Here is a 20,413-nt window from a genome sequence, read left to right on the forward strand (position 1 = left end):
AAAACTACATCAAGTGTGGCTGTAACAGTTGGGTCGTTAAGTTAGTTTAAACCGTGTGGCTGTGGATCTGTCTGGAATTGAATGGCCCCAGCCTTTATATAGTGAACGGCTGTGGCTTCAGTGGGGCACTGGTAGGCTGTAATTAATCTCTGTCACATAATGAGTCTTGGTGCTGTTCCCAGTCACTCGATTAGTAGTGTGTGGTAGACCTGGGCTGTAGTTTGGGGTTTGTGGGGGTGGGAGTTTGAGGCGAGCAGCCGAGGAGCTGAGCCTCTCAGCAACTCAGATCCAGGGTCATCCGCTACACGCCACTGGCTGGGGCCTGATTTAAATCCAATCACAACTTATAGACAATGTCTTATTTAGAGGGATACATTGCATCTATTCTGACCCGTTTGGTTTTTTTGAGGTATTTCTGTTGGGATTATTTATACTACACTGATGAATGGTGGGGATGGAATCGAATTCAGGAGAATTTCAGGATTGATTCAATTTAGACCGAAATGGGGGGAAATTAATGGTTGGGATTCAGAATAATTGTCGTGAATGAATATAACTCTAACAGGATTTCATTTAGCATGCACATACAGGTAACTGCCAAAATAAAGGAAACACTTGCATAAATGAGGGATTTAACGTATATTGAAAGCAGGTGCTTCCACACCATAGACATTAAAACCAGTTCCACACAGGTGTGGTTCCTGGTCCCCATCATGCTTAGGGTCATGTATAAAAAAAATCTGGGCAGGCCCAGTTGACCTTTATTTTGTTTGTGACAAGATCTGACATATTTGACTCAACCAAATTGAATGAAGATGTTTTATGATGGTGTTTCCTTTAGTTTGGCAGTTACCTGTACACTACAACAATAACAATGCCAGAAATAGCCTGTGTTTCTGATCATATTTCTCAACTCAAAGCCTATATTCATTTTCAAACCAGCACTTTTCTGTTTTCAGACACAATATTCCTGGCGTGATGGTTATGCTAGGTCCATTCTAGATCAAATGTAGTAGTCCCTGTGCAATTCAAGGGGCTACATAGAAGAGGAATTCCATTTTTAGAAACCTTCTTACACATCCCCACTTGTTTCGTTTCATTGGTTCCGCTACATGGGTTGGGTGTACATGTATGTATGCCACATCGAGTGTGTATGTTTGTGTGGGTGTTTTTTAGCCTGTTCCAGTGCCTGTCGGGTGTGTGGGTGGTTATGTGATGAGTGTCCAGGAAAGTGGAAGTGGTACAAGTTGACATTCGATTCCCTAACCAATCACATAGTCTGACCATAGCGTGTATCTGATTGGGAGGGGGATGACTACAGTATATATTGACCATGGAGGGATATACAGTGAAGAAGGCATTAAAAGAAGGAGAAAAAGAACCAAAGTTCTACTATTACCACTCACTGGTAGTTCAAGAAAGCAGCAAGACAACAACCCAAAAACAACATGAAGTCTCTGACTCTCCTGACCATTTGTGCCGTTCTGTCGGTCTCTCTGTCCATGAACGGTAAGTTGGGAAAGCATATTGTGTTGTTTCATCATAACTTCTGATTGTGACAATGTATTCTGAACGAGATGAACTAACGAGAGAACTAACGTAACATGTTTTATAATAAGACATAAACGCTCATACATGTTTATAACGAGCAAATGGGATTTTCTCTGTTCAACAGATCTGGCTCTTGATGTGGTTCTCGATCCTGCTCCTGACCCTGCCACTGAACCAGCACCAGCCGCAGACTCCTCCGCATCTTCATCAGCTTCCTCCTCTTCCTCCTCGGCTTCCGACTCATCAGCCTCTGCCTCAGACTCCTCGGACTCGGACTCTTCCTCAGCCTCTTCCTCATCTTCTTCTTCAGAGTCAGCTAGTGCTGAAGGTCTGGCATCTCTCTAACTAACTCTAAATGATGTCGTTGCTCTGCAGTGTGCTGATGTAAAGTTAACAGATGCATTGATACTAGCAGATAGTGTATGCAGTATATGCAGATCTGCATAGAAACGGGAAAGAGGGTCACCTTCTTTGTGTTTGTATTTGTAATGGTATCAGTTTAAGGAAATGTGTAAGAGTATGTGTACAGGTTTGTGTTGACATTTACAAAAAATGGGAAATAAAACTGTTCATAAATTTAGGCTACTATAGCTGCTCTAAAAAAGGAAGCAAAACCACATTTGTACTGTGTAAGGGTTGAAGTGTGTGTGTGTGTGTGTGTGTGTGTGTGTGTGTGTGTGTGTGTGTGTGTGTGTGTGTGTGTGTGTGTGTGTGTGTGTGTGTATGTATATATATTCCAGTTACGACAGAGGACCCAGCTGCAGCTACAGAGCCAGAAGTGATTATGAAGAGAGACCTGGCCTCAGTATTGCTGAGGAGGAAGAGGGCGGCTGGACAAACAGCTGCTGCCTTCACCCTCACCCAGGTGGAGAGGTAGGCTCCAATACCCTTTTAGAACTCGAAATTCTAGAACACACACACTTCTAGAACACATCACAGAACTACTCTACCATTGCTCTATAGAAAATGTACAAGCTAATAGACTATTGTACAATAAGACAACATTCTAACCCAAGCTTTTTGCTACCATCATTCAACACTACACTACACACACTATGGCTATCTGCCAGCCAACAGCTGTCACAACCATGTCAAATGTGACCTACTATAATTGGGGGTGTTCGCTTTTCCTGAATGCCTCATTTAGTCATTTAACAGTCAAGGGTGTTACCTCACATGATTTGGTGTTAGAAGGTGACGTTGCAATGATGCTTGGGAAAAAGTGTGTGGAATGTTAACTGCATCGTCACCGCCAAGAAGCCAAATAATCTGTTTACATTTTACCTTACACATGTTTACATTTAGGCAACACTCTTACTGTACTTCATACAAGCCAAATGACTGGAGCAAAATATGCAGAATATCACTGCTGTTTTGTAAAAAAAAAATCACATGAAGCAAATTGATAAAGTACATTTACCCTACAGTTATGTGTAATTGATGAGAAGTCAATTAACCCCAACTTTCTCTCTCTTTCGCTCTCTCTCGGTGTCCAGTCTAAGTGAGGTGTGCGAGCTCAACCTGGCCTGTGAGCACATGGCGGAGACAGCAGGCATCGTTGCAGCATACACCGCATACTATGGACCACCTCCCTTCTAAACAGACTCTTTACTATGCAACCTGGAGAGAGAGAAAATACTCTCTTCCATTTCACCATCATGAAGCTACATTCTTGAGAAGGGATCAACCACTCCCAACAGTGTCCTAATAAGGGAATAGAAAACAAACACAAACAGGTTTCGTCCACGTTTTAGGGAGCAAGACCAGCCACAAGTGAAATTGGTAGCTACAGTACTCGTAATGCCGGCTGTAACTATATGTTTTGGGTAATGTAAGAAAAGGCATGTCTGATCCAAGCTTTTGTAATATTGAGGAGAAGCTAGAGGCATATAGGAACTGAGTCCTGTGGTTATAGGGGCCTGCTAATGTAAATTGCTCAACACAATATCACAAAGAATGGTGCTAAAACCGCAAATGTATTGTATCATAAATGTATTAATCTTTCTCCGTTTTGTAGTATTAGGTAGGCTAAAGCGCACATTATCATTTATCTGCAATGTATTATCACCATACATTTTAAATTATTGTTTCCTGTTCCTGTCCTGTAACTATTGCTGATAGTCAATACTGTCATAGATTTGTATTGATTGTTATCATCACTAAATCAATATTCTAAGGAGGGGTTTAGAAAGAGTGAGGACACCACAGTTTGTATGCAAACTCAAACCTTGTTGATGCCACTTTGACTACTGTCTTGGACATAAGTGCTGAATAAAGTGGAGAACATTTTAATATTTTGTGTTTGGGTGTTTCCTTTATAGCAAATTGAGTACAGTATTGGGACCTAAGCCATATAGGCTTCCATACCAGTCTGTCTCAATTACCCTCTTCTGTATTTGTTTGAATAAGTCTTTTTTATATACCTAAAGACAAGATATTAACACATGAGGGTATAGCTCACTGATTGTCATCACTGCTTCTGCAGACTGTCCACCACAGGAGGTTGGTGGCACCTTGACTGGGGAGGACGGGCTTGTGGTAATGGACGGAGAAGAATGAATGGAATGGTATCAAATACATTCCATTTGCTCTGTTCCAGCCATTATTATGAGCCGTCCTCCCTTCAGCAGCCTCAACTGCTGAGTGTCCACATGGGAAAAACTATTTTCATGGCACTTCAATACCGAAGTTACTTTTTAGTAGAGGGCTAGGAAAACTTAACACATTAGGAGAATATGCGTAACAGGTTAGAAGACCGAGGTTAAAGGTTGGGAAAAGGGTTAGGGTTAGCAAAAATGCTCTCTTAACCTGCTAAGAAAATCACTTTGTATCGAAGTGCCGTGAAAAGAGTGGGTATTCTGTCCTGTCCACACATCCACTTTATAACACAGTATAGTATGTAATCCTTATAACCATAGCCTGGCCTGGTGGTATTCACGTGACCGCGCGTCCACAGATCAACCTACGATCTGTGTGAAGCTAGCCACAATAGGGGAATTTCCGGTTTGCATTCAAAATAAATGTCCTCCATTGAAAGTGATTCAAAACAATGCAAATCGTTGATTCATGCCATATTTGGTCTAGATCATGCTAAACAAGGCCGGAATGTTGTTATATAATTTGTTTTTTAAATACAATAATTAGTTAATTTCACACCAAAAAGTTAAATTCAGTTGAAATCGCACTGTGGATGTATTCGACTTTAGAATTGCCCACAGTTAAAGTTCCCTAATAAGAGCAAAGTTGTGGGTGTCTGTGGGTGTCACCGAGTAGGCTGATACCCCATTTCAAGGGAGCACAATCTCTAGTTTAGGCTGTACAGTGCATATTAGTATGCCCCAAAGGCAATTATGTGGTCTAATACATCCACAGCGGGACTTATACGTTATATGTTTATTGACACAAATAATGCATTATTTAACTTCATTTTAAATTATGTAACAACATTATAACCTTGTTTAGCATTATCTAGTCCAAATATGGCATAATTACATTGTTTGAATCCGTTTACATGACTTTCCATGGGGAACCTTTATTTTGAAGGCCACTAAAATCCACTGTCGTGGCTAATCCTTATTGTGTCTAGCGTCATACAGGTCTACTTACGAACGGGGAAATAACGGGGAATTGGGAGTGAAAAAAGTACCGTTTTGGAATTACGACTTTGTGGAAAATATGGAGTTTCTCATAGGAAGCCCCTTCTCTTCTCCTGTTGGACAACGAATTGGTAAGTCGGGAGAAATATTGCAGAAAGATGTTCAAAGCGGAGCCATCAAGCTAATTATGCGTCGCTCGATCTGCAACATTGAATGACATCGCAACTTAACTTTAGAAACTTGCAAATTGTATCTATCCAGCTAGCTATTTATTTATGTTCAAACGTTTAATACATTTTGTGAAAGTTACAGGGCTGTTTTGTTATAGAGGTTCAGACAGAAAAATAGGAATTGCAGCTATTTTATTTGCCAAGTACTATATACAAACGTTAATGTGAATTTATGGCCGATATCTGCCTTGAAAGATGTGTTCTCAAACCAATAAAATACTAGAAGCAGTCTAAAGTACCCTTATCGCTCATGTGATTCGTAATTTGTGGGGACATGACAGCAATATTGACGAATCACTGATGCCAATGGGTGGGTTTAGGGGCATAGAATTTGTTGCTTAGTTCCTTATTCAAAACCTTGGCTCACAAACCGTTTAAACTAGGCTCCATTTCAAGACTGAAATTATTATCAGCCTATAACCAATGAACATTTCACAATTTATGCCCAAATAATTTAAATCCTAGATATCTGGTTTCTTAACTGGCATAGCATTATTGCAGTCAAAGTTGGTCAACTTCCACATCATGTCTTGAAGGGCCTTTATGGCATACATAAACAGATTATGTAATTGATATCAACAGACTGTCTATATCAAATGCAGATCATGTTTTTAGGTCACAGGTGTTTTGATGGAGATGAGCTATGGAAAGTTATGTCTACTGTCCAGTCTAGTGAAAGTGTTGACATCCTTGGTGACCTTAAGTTCCTGACATCACACACACACAAACTCCTCTTCCTTCATTCACTTCGCCCTCTCTCTCACATGGCATATATGCTTAGACTACCCCGGAGGGAATGTGAACAGAAGCAGCTGACAGTCACATGAAATAGGGGGAGTGAGTGTGAGAGAGAGAGAGAGAGTGGCTTGCTTTGGCAATGTTAACATGTGTTTCCCATGCCAATAAAGCCCCTTGAATTGAATTTAATTGAATTGGGGAAGGTGTGGGTGAGAGATTGAGAGGGAGATTAGCAGAGAATTACAATGACCAACTCAAGGGGCCACAGAGTGGAGTGCAAAGAGGATGAAATGGGAACAAACATTCCTCAATAAATGCCATTTAGCTGAGTTTAGATAATTTGCCGGATTCTAAATACTTTAAACTGAATCATTATTCAATTAAAATCAACCCTCAATTGTTTATGACAATCACATGTAGGCCAATGCCTGCTGAATAGATTTTACAGTAGGCCTATGTTTACGGTCACTCATAGGCTAGATGCTATTCTATGTGTTATCTTGATATCGAGCTATATTGATATGTATTGATAAGTATCAATAATGCTGGGGTATAAAATGTGACTTTGTAGTCTGCCTATCTGCATAATCATCCATGTTGTGTGTCTATCTGCATACAGTAGGCATGATTAATCATCCATGTTGTGTGTCTATCTGCATACAGTAAGCATGATTAATCATCCATGTTGTGTGTCTATCTGCATACAGTAGGCATGATTAATCATCCATGTTGTGTGTCTATCTGCATACAGTAGGCATGATTAATCATCCATGTTGTGTGTCTATCTGCATACAGTAGGCATGATTAATCATCCATGTTGTGTGTCTATCTGCATACAGTAGGCATGATTAATCATCCATGTTCTTTGTTGTCTCAGACAGTCATAATAAGAGTATAATATCATATTGTTTGTCGTCTCAGACAGTCATAATAAGAGTATAATATCATATTGTTTGTCGTCTCAGACAGTCATAATAAGAGTATAATATCATATTGTTTGTCGTCTCAGACAGTCATAATAAGAGTATAATATCTCCTGTTGATGTTGACAGAACGAGCCACCAGCGCCGCGCTGCATCTAGAGGACTGGGCCCTTAACATGGAGATATGTGACATCATCAACGAGACAGACGAAGGGTAACTATGGCGTCACATAGGCCATTTTGTTTTCTATGGTGTTTTTATTGATGACTGTTTTGTACTGCGTAATTTTCGATGTCAAACAGTTAGCAATACTGTTAATATGATAACAATAAATACAGTCTTTTTGGGAATTAATGCTGGAAGTGCGTATGTGTGGTTTTCCTCCCTAGACCCAAAGATGCAGTCAGAGCCATAAAGAAGAGGATTGTTGGTAATAAGAGCTTCAGGGAGATCATGTTGGCTTTGACAGTGAGTATTATTTCAGGTCTTTCTATTCCATTTTCTGAGGATTGGAGTTCTCTTGATGGGGAATGTTGAATCATCTGGGTCTCTCACTGGGGATTGAAGAAAACGGGAACCGAGTGACTTCAGGGAGTGACTGAACTAAATGGGGTTATATACAGTACATGCTGCTCAGTGTGTTCCTTGCAGTGTGTGTATTCTGTCGTTCCTCCTGTATCTATCTTTAGGTTCTGGAGGCATGTGTAAAGAACTGTGGCCACCGGTTCCATGTTCTAGTGGCGTCCCAGGACTTTGTGGAGGGGGTTCTGGTCCGAGCCATCCTGCCCAAGAACAACCCTCCCACCACCCTGCACGACCGGGTGCTGAGCCTCATACAGGTGGGTTGCATCTCACAGGTAGAGTCTGAAATGGCATCCTTTTCCCTATGTATATAGTGCACCACGTTTTGGGCTCTGGTGAATAGGGGGCCATTTCTGACGATCCATTTGGATCATATACAGGCACTGTACAACTCTGCTGTTTATTGACTGTTGATTTAGCTTGGACATGATCCCACTATTGCAAGACTGTAGAGTCAATTGTTATAGGCTATGATGGGGTTAATGCCGTGATTTAATTATCACGTCAATCGTCTATGGTCATTCGTACATCATGTAAAGGCATTGATCAATTAGAGATGATGTAGAAATTGGTTGGAATGACAACATTCATTACAAACTCCGAGCTTAATGGTGGACAAATGCATGTTTTCTCTGTTCATTCATGAAGTCTCTTCTTTTGCTCCTCCCCTCTCAAATTCTATTCTACTCTCTGTCTGTCTGTCTTTGTCTCTATCGCTCTGTTTGTCTCTCAGGCGTGGGCCGATGCATTCCGTAGCTCTCCCTCTCTGGGAGGTGTGGTCTGTGTGTACGAGGATCTGAGGAGGCGGGGCCTGGAGTTCCCTATGACCGACCTGGACGCCCTCTCCCCCATCCACACCCCCCTCAGGGTAAGGCTCATAGAGATGCTATAATTTACTGGTGATTTGTTATGTAATCCTATGGTGAACTTTGACCTTCCATGTCTGTTATCTCTGGATAGATCACTATTTCTCTTACACACACACACCGCCTTCCCACAAAACATACTCTTTACTATGCTGAGGTTCCGATAGCTCAGTTGGTTGGAGCATGATGTTTGCATTTCTGCATGAGCCACATGTGCTGTTTTGGATCAGATGATGTGCTAATGGCTCTATTATTACGTGGCTCTCTTTCTGTTGTTTCCTAGAGCATTCCAGAGAACGACTCCTCTGTTACAGTGCCAGCTCCACCACCTCAGAGTCAGACTCCCCGTGGCCCTGCTGCCTCGTCCCCTACCCAGGCTGCACTGACTGCCGTGCCCCCACAACTCAGCGATGGACCCATCGCCATCTCTCCTGAACAGGTACTGAATAGATCATAAATGCATTACCCTTTTGATATTGTGGTAATAGTCATGTACACACAGTGTGAGTAAATACTAGCTACAGTTAAACATTGGTTAACTGTGTTTAAAGTGTTGGTTCTGTTTAAGACCACTATTGACTTATCTCTTCAAATTGTTGTGAAACGTGCCGAGGGGAAACGTCTGTACGTACCATCGTGGTTAAAGTGGTAATGACGACGACTCTGTAGCCTCTATGATTCTTTGCCTCCTCTCCTCATGTCTTTCCCCGAAGCCTCATTTGAGAGAGCATTGACAAAGAGCCTAAGGATGCTACTGTTGATGACCTTTCAGGCCCAGAAGCTGAGAGTTGACCTGGCTCTGGTCAGGGGGAACCTGACTGTGATGACTGAGATGTTGAACCAGTTGACGCCTGGACAGAGCCAGCAAGAGGACTCGGAGCTACTGCAGGTCTGTCTGCATGTCTTTCTTCCTCCCCTGCCTCTCTACTCCCTCTCGCTCCATTTCTTCTTGCGGTCTCTTTCCCTGTTTATTGCCTTCATGTATTCAAATGTGCCACTGTCATGTATTCCAATTCAGTGTTATCAGGCAGTGAATCCTGGATGTCCTCTGACTCCCCCAATCTGCTGCACTCTCTTTTTCTCTCTCTCTCTCTCTTCTTCTCCCTATAACCCCCCTCCCGCCCAACCCCCTCTGTTTGTGTGAGCAGCAGTTGTACCAGGTGTGCAGGGAGATGCAGAGCCGTGTGGTGGAGCTGATCCCCAGGCTGCTGGACGAGGGCCTCATAGAGGAGCTGCTGGTCGTCAACGATGACTTAAACAATGCCTTCATCCGCTACGACAGGTAGAATACTATTTTCAAATACCTGTGTTAAATGCATGGGATTGTATTTGAGTCAGAGAACTACTGTATATTAGTATTTTCAAATGCATGCCAATACTTTCTAAGTGTATTTCCAAATGCTGTACATTCCAATATTCAACTACTTGTCTTTTCAAATATCCAGGTACTTACTTCAAAATATCTTTGAAAATAATTGAAATAACCTAAATAGTATTTGAACCTAGGGCTGACACACACACATTCTCGGCTACTTGCAGTCAGAAAGACATTTAAAATGAGGCACATGTATTAGAGTGTCCATGTTCTGAAGTCTGTACTTTCTCTTTTTCTCCCATGTTGTTTAGGTTTGACAGACTCAATAAGGCCCAGAGAACAGCTACAGAGCAGGTACAGTCCTCTTTCACCTTTTTGTTTTTGTGTTTTACATCTAGTTCAGTAGGGCACAATGTTCAGACATAAATATAGTCTGCTGACCAGACGTGCCTCACTGACGTGTACAGTAAGCAGTCATTTCACCTCTCTTTAATTGCAACGTTCAATACGCAGCACCATCCTGAACACGACCCAATGTATCCTCTCCCTCTGCCCTATAGCAGACTCCTGCCAGGGCCAACCTCATTGACCTCAGCCCTGTGCCCCAGTCCCTCAGCCACCCAGCAACCACCTCCGCGGCCGCCAGCCAACCCGCATTCATCGCTCCCTCCAATCAGAGGCAGGCAGCCAACCACAGTGAGTAGCATCTGTTTTGCATTAAAACTCAAGGCCGGTCGGACTCCATTTCTTAATCTTAATCTCTCAGACCCTAGATCAGCACTCCTACTCTGAGGCCGTGGTCATTGAATAAGAGAAGGTGATGTTGGTGTCTGTCTCACAGCCTGTCTCTGTGCGTCAGGTGCACCAGAGGAGGATGAGTTTGACATGTTTGCCCAGACCAGGGGCAGCTCTCTGGCCGATCAGAGGAAGAGGTGAGACACCTTCACTGTGGCGATGTAGGGTGTTCTATCAGTATACAAATATCAAAACACACCGAAGAAATGTACACCAAAGACGACTGTTATACATATTATGGTATGTAGTCCACAGGAGGTTGGTAGGCACCTTAATTGGGGAGAATGACTGGAGCGGAATGGTAACAAACACAACAAATGCTTGGTTTCCATGTGTTTGGTGCCATTCCATTTGCTCCGTTCCAGCTTTTATTATAAGCCGTCCTCCCCTCAGCAGCCTCCACTGATGTAGTCTTGTGTGTGTCCAGTATGCGGTACGAGGACCCAGGAGCAGTGGAAGGACTGGCTGGAGCCCTGGACACCAGGTTACAGGTCACTGGAGCGGTAATGTTTCTCATTCATTATCTACGGTCAACATAGCATATCCTACGGAAAGCACAGGGTAGGATCTAAAAATACTGACTTAAAGGCCTTCAATTTACTGTTGATTTACATTCTGAATCATACTGTTATTGCCAGCAATAAGGGTGTAACTTTCCGGAAGGGACTGTTTCGATGCAGACAACAGCAATGAGCCAATATCCAACACACAGTCCCAGTTATATAACAGTTAAGGAGCGACTCTATTAGCGGTGATGCAGAAATGGGTTTGAATGAAAACATGCATTCACACACTGACGCCCTGAGGACTAGACCCCGCTAGAAACATCTGCCTTGTGCCGTTCTACTAAGACTCCAAACCTCCCTCTTTCCTTTCTACTGTTCTTTTTGTTCTGTTTCTCTCCCTCCCCCTCAGATTCCTTCGTCTAAGCCTGGCCCTAAGAACTCCACCCTGGAAGACATTGACAGATGGCTGTCTGCGGACACAGAAACGGTAAGACAGTGACCTCTTAATGTGGTGTGTTTTCTTGACATTTCAACAAACATGAATGGGTTGCCATGAGTTGCTACGTATTTGTTTCATGTTACAGCAACCAGAGGCTGGGGACAGGGAAGGGCTGACCAGTGAGGGTAAGTCTTTTTTCCCTTCCCTTTTTAACCATCGTCATTGCCAAGATCCTATTTCAGCCTGTGCCAGTAGAAATCAGTGTTGCAAAATACCCACACCATTAACTCTCTCTTTCTCTCTCCCCCTCTCAGAGTTTGACAAGTTTCTGGAGGAAAGGGCGAAGGTGGCCGACCACATTCCCTCAACACACAGCCTGCCCCCCGTCTCGTCCAGGCCCCCGCCACAATCCGCCCGGCCACAGGAGAGCTCCCATGACCAGCTTTTCTCACTCTGAGAGAACAGCGCACGCGCAGCAGAGGTGGACTCACAGGCGGACACGTAGTCCTAGCCAACACATAGGATGAATACACACAGTGCCTTGCTACCTCTTTAATCATAGTGTTTCTACTATAAAATTAAGATGTTTTTCAGTCTTCACTTTGTGCTGTTGCTGTAGTTAAAGTCTAGGACATGATGACAATCGGTTATGTTGTGGTGGCACTTTACCTTATCAATGTGTATATATATATATCACCTGAGTATGCGTGCTTGGTTACACACACACTGCGTGGTGGTATTTTTTTTATTGAATCTTTATTTAGCTAGGCAAGTAAGTTAAGAACAAATTCTTATTTTCAATGACGGCCTACACCGGCCTAACCCGGATACAGTCTGGATTCTAACCAGGGTGTCTAGAGACGCCTCTAGTGCTGAGATGCAGTGCCTTAGACCACTGCACCACTCGGGAGCCCCCACTCTGGTATCACATCATTCAAAAGCCTATACACTGAGGGTACAAAACATTAAGAACACCTTCCTAATCCTAATGCTTCCCACAGTTGTGTTAAGTTGGGTGGTGGACCATTGATACACACAGGAAACTGTTGAGCATGAAAAACCCAACAGTGTTACAGTTCTTGACATACTCAAACCGATGCGCCTGGCACCTACTACCATACCCAATTCAAAGGCAATTAAATATTGTGTCTTGCCCATACATCCTCTGAATGGCACACATACACAATCCATATCTCAGTTGTCTCAAGGCTTAAAAACCCTTCTTTAACCTGTCTCCTCCCCTTCATCTACACTGACTTAAAGTGGATTTAACAAGTGACCTCAATAAGGGATCATAGCTTAGTATGTCATGGAAAGAGCAGGTGTTCTTAATGTTTTGTACACTCGGCACAGACTTGTAAATATACACTATGTAGATTTCCTGAATACTGAGACCAGTTGAATCAATGCAGAAAGCAATATTAATAGAGATTCACACTTAATTCTAATTCTGAAGTTTGATAGTTCATATACTGCACTATGTGAGCGGTATAATATATATATATGAAGCCTAGTATTATGAATGAAAATAAAATATTGATATTTGAAAACGATAGTACAGTATTATTATTTATTATAGTGAAACCTCAGTCTTGATACGGTATGTTGTTGTGGCTTTGACCATGAAGAGGTGATTCCAGTAACTGTAAATGAAAGGGGCTCTTGTCCTGACGAACATATTTGGTCTGGGCTGCCAGTTTGTTATGTTTCAGTCTCTGAGACTCAGGGTGAGCCACACGCTGCAGATACTAGTTATGTTTGACGTAGCGGGAACTTTTGTGATTATGACCTCTCCTGACCACAGGGTTTCTCTCCTGTTCCTAGTAGCCTACTGGAGCTACATACATGGGATGGCATGAGGAATTATCAACTGTTTCCAGTACTGTAAGGCCGTTGTGATAAAATGAAGGTCAACAACTCACGCCTTTCCACCACGCTTCTCACCACTGCAAACCATTCCCACTCTAGCGGTGTCTCACTCCTTTCCTGCCTGTGGATTTTCAACACGAGGTCTTTGACTGAGTGATCATACCAGAGAGAGAGACGGTGTGGACAGTATCGCCTGTTCCAGCCATAGCTGATAAAATCCCTGTTGTTCAGGTGATAAGAGAGACTCCTCCCAGATCCTACTTTATTGACATCAGCTCTATTTGTGTATTATTGTGTCCTTGTTCAAGGATGTGTGCACTGATACACTGACTGTATGGGTTTGTGAAGACTCCAAAACAACCATGTATTATGAGAGGAAGAAGGAGAAACTACATTAGACTTGCCAGAGCTAGTGGAGAGGAGCCAGTGAAGTGGGACAGTCCTTTGTACCTATTGAGTCAATGCCCTAGGCCTACTACAACTGTGATTGACTTCACTTTAGACATCCATTGTTTGGAAAATGGATGTATTGATCAATTGGTTAAGGAGCGTTTTACTGTGCTGGACATATCTGGTTGTCTTTCTCACCAGCGCAACTTCAATGATTCCCAACCTGGAGCAGGTGCGCAGTGAAACCCTTATGGGCCAAAAGGACACAGATTTCGATGATGTATCCTTTCTACGGACCAGATCAAGTCGTTTCGTATCTTCCTCGCAGCTGATTCGGCCATATTCACTCTCGATGAATGAGGAGGATTACCATTACGCTCCGAAACCCAAACACCTGCGGCACAACCGGCTCCTGCGTATTTTGGGATCGTCTTTTGATCCGTTCTGGATGTCCATAGAACGCCCAGCCGAAGCAAGGGTCGACGCCGATGCGTCTCGTGGTGACCCGCCCGCTCCTCCCGCTTTATCAAACTACACCACCATCGAGGGGTTCAACTTCGACGCGTCTCCAGAGCTGACCGAGGGTGCAGCGCGCTACCAACGAAAACTACAAAACGACGCAGAGGATTTGGACTTGAGTGAACTTCCTGCAGACGTTGCCAGCACTCTGCGTGATTGGCTGGTCCGCTCGGCCACCTGTGGAATGCGCTACCAGTGGGTAAAATTAGCTCCAGTGTTCTGGCCCCGCTGGTTACGCCACACCGATTGCGAAAAATCTGGTGGCTCGCGGAGTTGCTCTTTCCCCAGCGGGATGGCATGCCGGCAGGCCCAAACCACACAGATTAAGATACTGGCCTGGCACTGCTGGAGCAGCGAAGAGAGAGGCGGGGATGGGTTAAGAGAGATGGCCGGGATCGACAGGGGGACTGTGGTGGTGGGGACAGGTGTTGCAGGCAGAAAGTGTTTGTGGAGGCAGGTACCTTATCCTGTGGTTACAGCGTGTAAATGTTCATGCAAATAGTTTTATTTGATCACTGTTAATCACGAACATGTAACCTATTTGGGGTTGGCCTACATTCAGGAGATAATTTATTTGAACATCTGATTGTCAATGTAGGCTTACGACAATTTGTTTTGCAATTGATTATCAAGTATTGTTTGTCCAGCCTTAAATAAATATACCTGCATACAATTAATTCACTTGGGTTTCGTAATCAACTTGTTTTCATTAGTATGAAATGAAGCTATTGGACCAAAATTGAATAAACTGAATGTTTCCAACCAATGTGTTTTAATGTGGGTTTTTTTGGTGGACATTTTCATTTTTGATTAGATTTCACATTTTGTAGCAGAATGGAGAGACATCCACGTCATTGAGCTGTTGAGTAGATACTGTATATAGATAAAGCTGTGATAGTCTGAACAAAATTACAATTTCAACTACGCTGAACAAAAATAGAAATGCAACATGTAAAGTGTTGGTTCCATATTTCATGAGCTGAAATAAATATCCCTGACATTTTTAATACGCACAAAAAGCTTATTTCTCAAATGTTGTGCACACATTTGTTAGTGAATATTTCTCCTTTTCCGAGCTCTGTTTGTTCACAGGAACCAGAATCCCTCTCAATGGAGGGCGATGATGGAGGTGGGAAAGGGGGAGAAGAACAAGTTCTGCAGACTGTTTGGCTGTAAAATAAAAACAGCAATGGAGAAACAGATGGAGGATTGTGAAAAGTATTGTCTCAGGTGCGGAATTGTGTCTGTCATAGTCTGATACAGTACATGCTTCATGTGTCTTTGTTTTACTGTTCTGCCTAAGTTATGTTTTCATGTTATGATTGTTAATATTAACACACTAGCTGACAATATGTTCAAACATTTGATAGAATATAAAATCGGATTTAAAAAGATTACTTTCTAGATAACGCTTGTCATAATTCTCAAATGAGTCAAATGCATCAGCCTCTGTAGGTCAAGAATAGGCCTACATACAAACTCAATGGGTCATTAGTTGAGTTATTCTACCTTGAAATATATGTCTATATTTGGCTCTGCTTCTTCATATACGTGAAACTCAAGGTCAAAGCTCTTAGGTGTTCTCTATTGACCTGGAACCATATCTCAACAGTAGAGGAAGTGTGTGTTATCCGGTTTGCTCTGTATGTTGCAGAGGAAAACCACATCACGTGGGCAGAGTACTCACTCAGGAAATAACTCGATCTGTAACTGCATCTAAAATAGGAAGAGGTAGCAGTGTTGCCGTGCAAGAATTTCTCTTCTGTTTCGTCTACATCTGTTCGTTCATTCTAATATGATGTCAACATGATTCATTTGTATCAAAATGTCACAATTATTCACATTATTTCCATTTTTTTATCAACTGTTGCAAAATAAATCTTATTATTAACTGTTTTAACAATTATTTTCTGATTTAAAAAAAAAACATTATTCACGTTGGCCTATATGTTAATGCCAGCTGATGAACTGAACCACTAGCGTTACAAGGTAAGTGAATTACATGATTTTTACGAGCAGAGACTGTGTGTCGTTTAATGTTGATGAAATGGTTATCAATATTGTTCAGTGAGTATCTTTGATGATTGAAGTCCTTATTGTTTTTAACTTTATTTGTTCTTCTGTTTAAACAAAACAGTTGTGTGGCTTTCCTATCATGGAATAATCACTACATCAAGTGTTTGTCTGTGCTTGATCACTTCTCTACTGAAGTGTATGTTTGTCCCCTTTTGGGGCATAGATGGATAACATCACTTTAATTTAGCTTTACAATGCTTTATTTGTCCTTACATTATATTTTACACAATATAGTGTTGCCTGTAATTTTTATGTACACGCCTACTCTGCTACTAGACTAAAGTCCATCATGTGTCTTTTGACAGAGCATAAACCACCTGTTAACTTTTCAGGAAGTGTTAACGTGCACGTCTGTCTGCTTCTGCCATGTTGTGCTGTTAGCTATTGGAAACGGATAATTATCAAAATAATATAAATGTAAGTAAAACATAATTATTTTACCAGACACAGTTGATTTAAGATGCATGTGTAATCACTATCAAATGTAATCTCTATCACCTGGGATTCCTGTGTTACTGCTTCCTTGTTCGTACGTACACACTGTACGTTTATGAACAATGAAATCATATCGCTGTCTTTATTCATTCTGTAACTCATTCTAAGCTAGTCTATAACGTGGAAGAGGATGATGACAGAGGCATAGTAATATTCCATAAATTGTGAATGATTGTGAATGGTATGGGACACTTTAAGTGTATAAACCATGGTGATCTAATTTAACCTGCGTCAATGTGTTTCAATGCGAGGCAGCTAAAGGACAGCGCGTGAGAGGTAACCTCTGAGAGACGACATAAAAACAAAGTCACTCACCTGTGCAATGGCGAGTGAACGCTCCCCAAATGTTTATGGTAAGTAAATTTCAGTTCAGCCTATTACTTTCTGATAATTCCGTTCTTTCCACAGCCTGTGTTTGAAACACATTGTGTTAGTTAGTCTGTGTGCTGAGCTTGTGTCTGATTATTACCCTCTGATGCAGGGGGTCCTCCTCCCCAGTCAGATCTTAGACTCCTGCTGCTTGGGAGAGTAGGAGCTGGGAAGAGTACAGTAGCCAAAACCATCCTGGACAGAGAGCACTTCCGGAGTGAAGGAGGCATGTGTGTGAAGAAGCAGGGTGAGGTGGCTGGAAGGACCGTCACCGTGGTGGACACCCCGGGCTGGGACACTGTGAAATACACGTCCACACATATCAAACAAGAAATTAAGAATAGTGTGACCCTATGTCCTCCAGGACCCCATGCTCTTCTTCTGGTGGTGCCCATAGGCGACCCACTCTCCTCCGCAGAAAGAAAGGCGATTCGGTATCACATGGAGCTATTGTCAGTTAGGGCATGGAAGTTTACCATGGTATTGTTTGTCAGTGAGGCTGAGGAGAAATGCACATCCATTGCACAGAATCAGATGATTGACAGAGCAAAAAGTATTCTAGCGAAATGTGGGGACAGACACCATCTCCTTGAGTGTGGGGATTCTCCTCCCCAGATTTCTGAGCTCCTGATGAAGATAGACGCCATGGTAGCAGAAAACTGTGAAGAATTCTTAATCCCCCAAGTATACTATGAACTGATGGAGACCATGCCAAGGGAAGTGACCGAGCTGAGAAGGATGTATGAAGACCGAGAGGACAGACTGAAACAGAAATACAAAACAGAGTTGAGGGAAAAGGAAGAAGAGCTGAAGAAGTATAGAGAAGAAGAGAAGCCTAAAGAAAGGTTGATGAAGAGGACAAGTAGCAGTCAACTACTTCCCCCCAGTAGTAAGTATGATAAGTTTAAAATTGCTTCTAAAGTTAATTTCCACTCTGACATTTCAGACTAGATTTGCCCTAACGAAAAATGTATCAACCACTACAGAACTGTCCTTAAAAAATAATCCACATAATAATTCACATTTCCTATTGCTGCAGGTTTATTTTCCTGCTGAAGCAAACTGTCTCAAATTAAGATCCTACATCTGTAACGGTGATCTGATTCATGAACTGTCTCTGTGTGTGTGTTTATTCTTTGAAGTAAGCACAGAGAAGCAGGACGGGTCGGTAATGGCTGACCATCAGAAGGTGGACCTACAGGCCGTCAAGCAAGGATACAGGGAAGAGGCCTTGTCTGTGGTGGGCCACTACGTCAAACCACTAATAGTGATTATGACTGCTGTAGTGGGGGCACTCATGGGAGCAGTTGCAGGTGCAGAACATGGAACACTTGGCGCATGTATTGGGATTCCTATAGGCATTATTTTGGCTGTTCTTGTGAGTTATGCTGTCCGTGGAGCCGCCACAGCAGCAAGGGATATTTCCATCACAGTCAAAGCCGAGGAAAATGAAAGCCAGAGGAGAGAAGAGCGAGCAGGCTTCTTCTTAGATTCTCCAAAATCTAAAAGATTTGATAAGGATCAGTGACACACTTTTGAATGTCAACACTTTTCTATTGCTACAGTGTGTAGTGTATGGACTGTGCTGTATGGACTCTCATGGTTCACCTGACTTGACTGGCTGACCCCAGTGAAGAGACAGGACAGACTGCCCAGCAAACCGGGAACATACCCAGAACATAAGAAAGGGTTTTTATACGAAATTAGGACGTTCTCCTAACATTCACAAAAACGCACACCATCTGTAACAACCACCTTTCCCCAAACATTCTCGTTATGTTTCCTGGTAATGTAATAACACAATGTACCAGCAATGTTTTTTGAACATGCGCATACATTTTGTTGCAGTAACGTTCTGGGAACGTTCTTGCAACATCAGGCGAATGTTTTATACAAACGTTGTATAATCATCAGCACAACTGGACTCTCTCAAATCTCTCTCTTTGTCTGTGTAACTTATGGTTGTTGTTGAGAGGTTTTTATTATTGTGTGGGGGTGAATGTCTGCACCCTTTGCGACCTGATGGATTGTGTTGATCTGAGTCCTACTATACTATTATCTGGTGTAGTCAGGTTGTCCAGTAGCTGTAGATATATATTTACTCTGACAGCCGCAGAAGAGAAGGATGATAGCAGACTTGAGAACTTCGGAAGACATGAATCATATTCTTCTCAGCTTTTTAAATGATCACTGTTCAAGGATTTCACAGAGACACATTTAACATACAGCACAGTAGGCTTGAGCACGAATGCACATATTTCAGTGAATTAAATAAACAAATGTGAGATGCCATATACTCTGTTGCAATAAAACAAAAAGTGATAGATTGTGATACAAGGATGAATTCAAAACGGTTCTGTTTTCATATTGTACTTTATTTCAAAACTGTATCACCACAGAATTTCCTCTGTTGACCCACAGTTTTCTCATACTTGATCACTCAAAAGTCTGCACTGAGGCGCTCACTAAACCAACCTTTTACAGCGCACCTCACCCTGGTACCCAGCTAACTAGGGGATTTTTGCACTGAACATTCTATTCTATATTTAATTCATCTTTAACATGATTTATTGAGCTATGTTTTCTTTTTTATTTCTGATATTAAAAAAAAACACAAATCCTTGTATAGAAGCCTATGTGTCTTTGTTTGAATGTTTCCTCTAAATTAAATGTTTTCATATTATGATTGTTTAAATTAACACATTCGCTGACAATATGTTACAGACGTGTTTAATATGTTATATGTACACCCTCTATTCGAATACGTATGAAATGCACACTGTTATATTTGGTAACAGTTACTTATTTTCCCATCGACCCCCAACCCCATTCGATGCGTTGTGGGTGGAGCTATGTCTACATAAGGGTGTTAATAAATAAAAACTCAAAAGCTCCGAGGTAGGCCGCGAGGCCGTTATGCAAAGCTTATTAAAGAGTAGTGATACAAGCATGAGCATTATTTGAGGTTTCTTCTTTTTTTCCTCATCTGACAATATGTTTTAAAAAATGATATACATAATCAGATTTTTTGTTAAATATACTCTAACCAAAAATGTAGCAGAAGACAAGCGCAGCTTGCACCTCACATTGCTCTGCAACATCATTCTTGATCTTGAACATCTGTTGGTCATACTATTATTCAAATTCATGCTC

At 42.1% G+C, this 20,413-nt stretch overlaps 4 protein-coding genes across 6 annotated transcripts; all 4 read left to right on the forward strand.

Moving 5' to 3' along the window:
• The first annotated feature begins 1,374 nt into the window (after nt 1-1,374).
• On the forward strand, nt 1,375-3,822 carry LOC139369577 (osteocalcin 2a). The gene is made up of 4 exons (XM_071108825.1): nt 1,375-1,509; nt 1,676-1,879; nt 2,292-2,424; nt 3,048-3,822. Exons 1-4 carry the CDS (start codon nt 1,449-1,451, stop codon nt 3,148-3,150), a joined length of 501 nt encoding a protein of 166 aa, XP_070964926.1. The 5' UTR covers nt 1,375-1,448; the 3' UTR covers nt 3,151-3,822.
• A 1,255-nt stretch (nt 3,823-5,077) lies between these two features.
• On the forward strand, nt 5,078-13,092 carry LOC139370271 (target of Myb1 membrane trafficking protein-like). Of its 2 annotated transcripts, none has more exons than XM_071109647.1 (15): nt 5,078-5,278; nt 7,168-7,252; nt 7,429-7,507; nt 7,729-7,878; nt 8,355-8,489; nt 8,771-8,926; nt 9,260-9,376; nt 9,636-9,769; nt 10,114-10,156; nt 10,363-10,498; nt 10,662-10,734; nt 11,025-11,100; nt 11,513-11,590; nt 11,688-11,727; nt 11,857-13,092. In XM_071109647.1, exons 1-15 carry the CDS (start codon nt 5,227-5,229, stop codon nt 11,997-11,999), a joined length of 1,497 nt encoding a protein of 498 aa, XP_070965748.1. In that variant the 5' UTR covers nt 5,078-5,226; the 3' UTR covers nt 12,000-13,092. The 2 variants fall into 2 exon arrangements, with proteins under 2 accessions (XP_070965748.1, XP_070965749.1); XM_071109648.1 differs by having other exon boundaries at nt 10,366-10,498.
• A 460-nt stretch (nt 13,093-13,552) lies between these two features.
• On the forward strand, nt 13,553-15,065 carry LOC139370272 (noggin-2-like). Its single transcript, XM_071109649.1, has 2 exons — nt 13,553-13,842; nt 14,003-15,065. Exons 1-2 carry the CDS (start codon nt 13,781-13,783, stop codon nt 14,820-14,822), a joined length of 882 nt encoding a protein of 293 aa, XP_070965750.1. The 5' UTR covers nt 13,553-13,780; the 3' UTR covers nt 14,823-15,065.
• A 940-nt stretch (nt 15,066-16,005) lies between these two features.
• Nucleotides 16,006-19,886, forward strand: LOC139369578 (GTPase IMAP family member 4-like). Of its 2 annotated transcripts, none has more exons than XM_071108828.1 (5): nt 16,006-16,309; nt 16,729-16,813; nt 17,147-17,244; nt 17,373-18,149; nt 18,403-19,886. In XM_071108828.1, exons 3-5 carry the CDS (start codon nt 17,214-17,216, stop codon nt 18,786-18,788), a joined length of 1,194 nt encoding a protein of 397 aa, XP_070964929.1. In that variant the 5' UTR covers nt 16,006-16,309; nt 16,729-16,813; nt 17,147-17,213; the 3' UTR covers nt 18,789-19,886. The 2 variants fall into 2 exon arrangements, with proteins under 2 accessions (XP_070964929.1, XP_070964928.1); XM_071108827.1 differs by having other exon boundaries at nt 16,028-16,309; nt 17,143-17,244.
• The last annotated feature ends 527 nt before the right edge of the window (nt 19,887-20,413 follow it).

Source organism: Oncorhynchus clarkii, chromosome 17 (genome assembly GCF_045791955.1).
Source record: "Oncorhynchus clarkii lewisi isolate Uvic-CL-2024 chromosome 17, UVic_Ocla_1.0, whole genome shotgun sequence".
Lineage (NCBI taxonomy): Eukaryota > Metazoa > Chordata > Actinopteri > Salmoniformes > Salmonidae > Oncorhynchus > Oncorhynchus clarkii.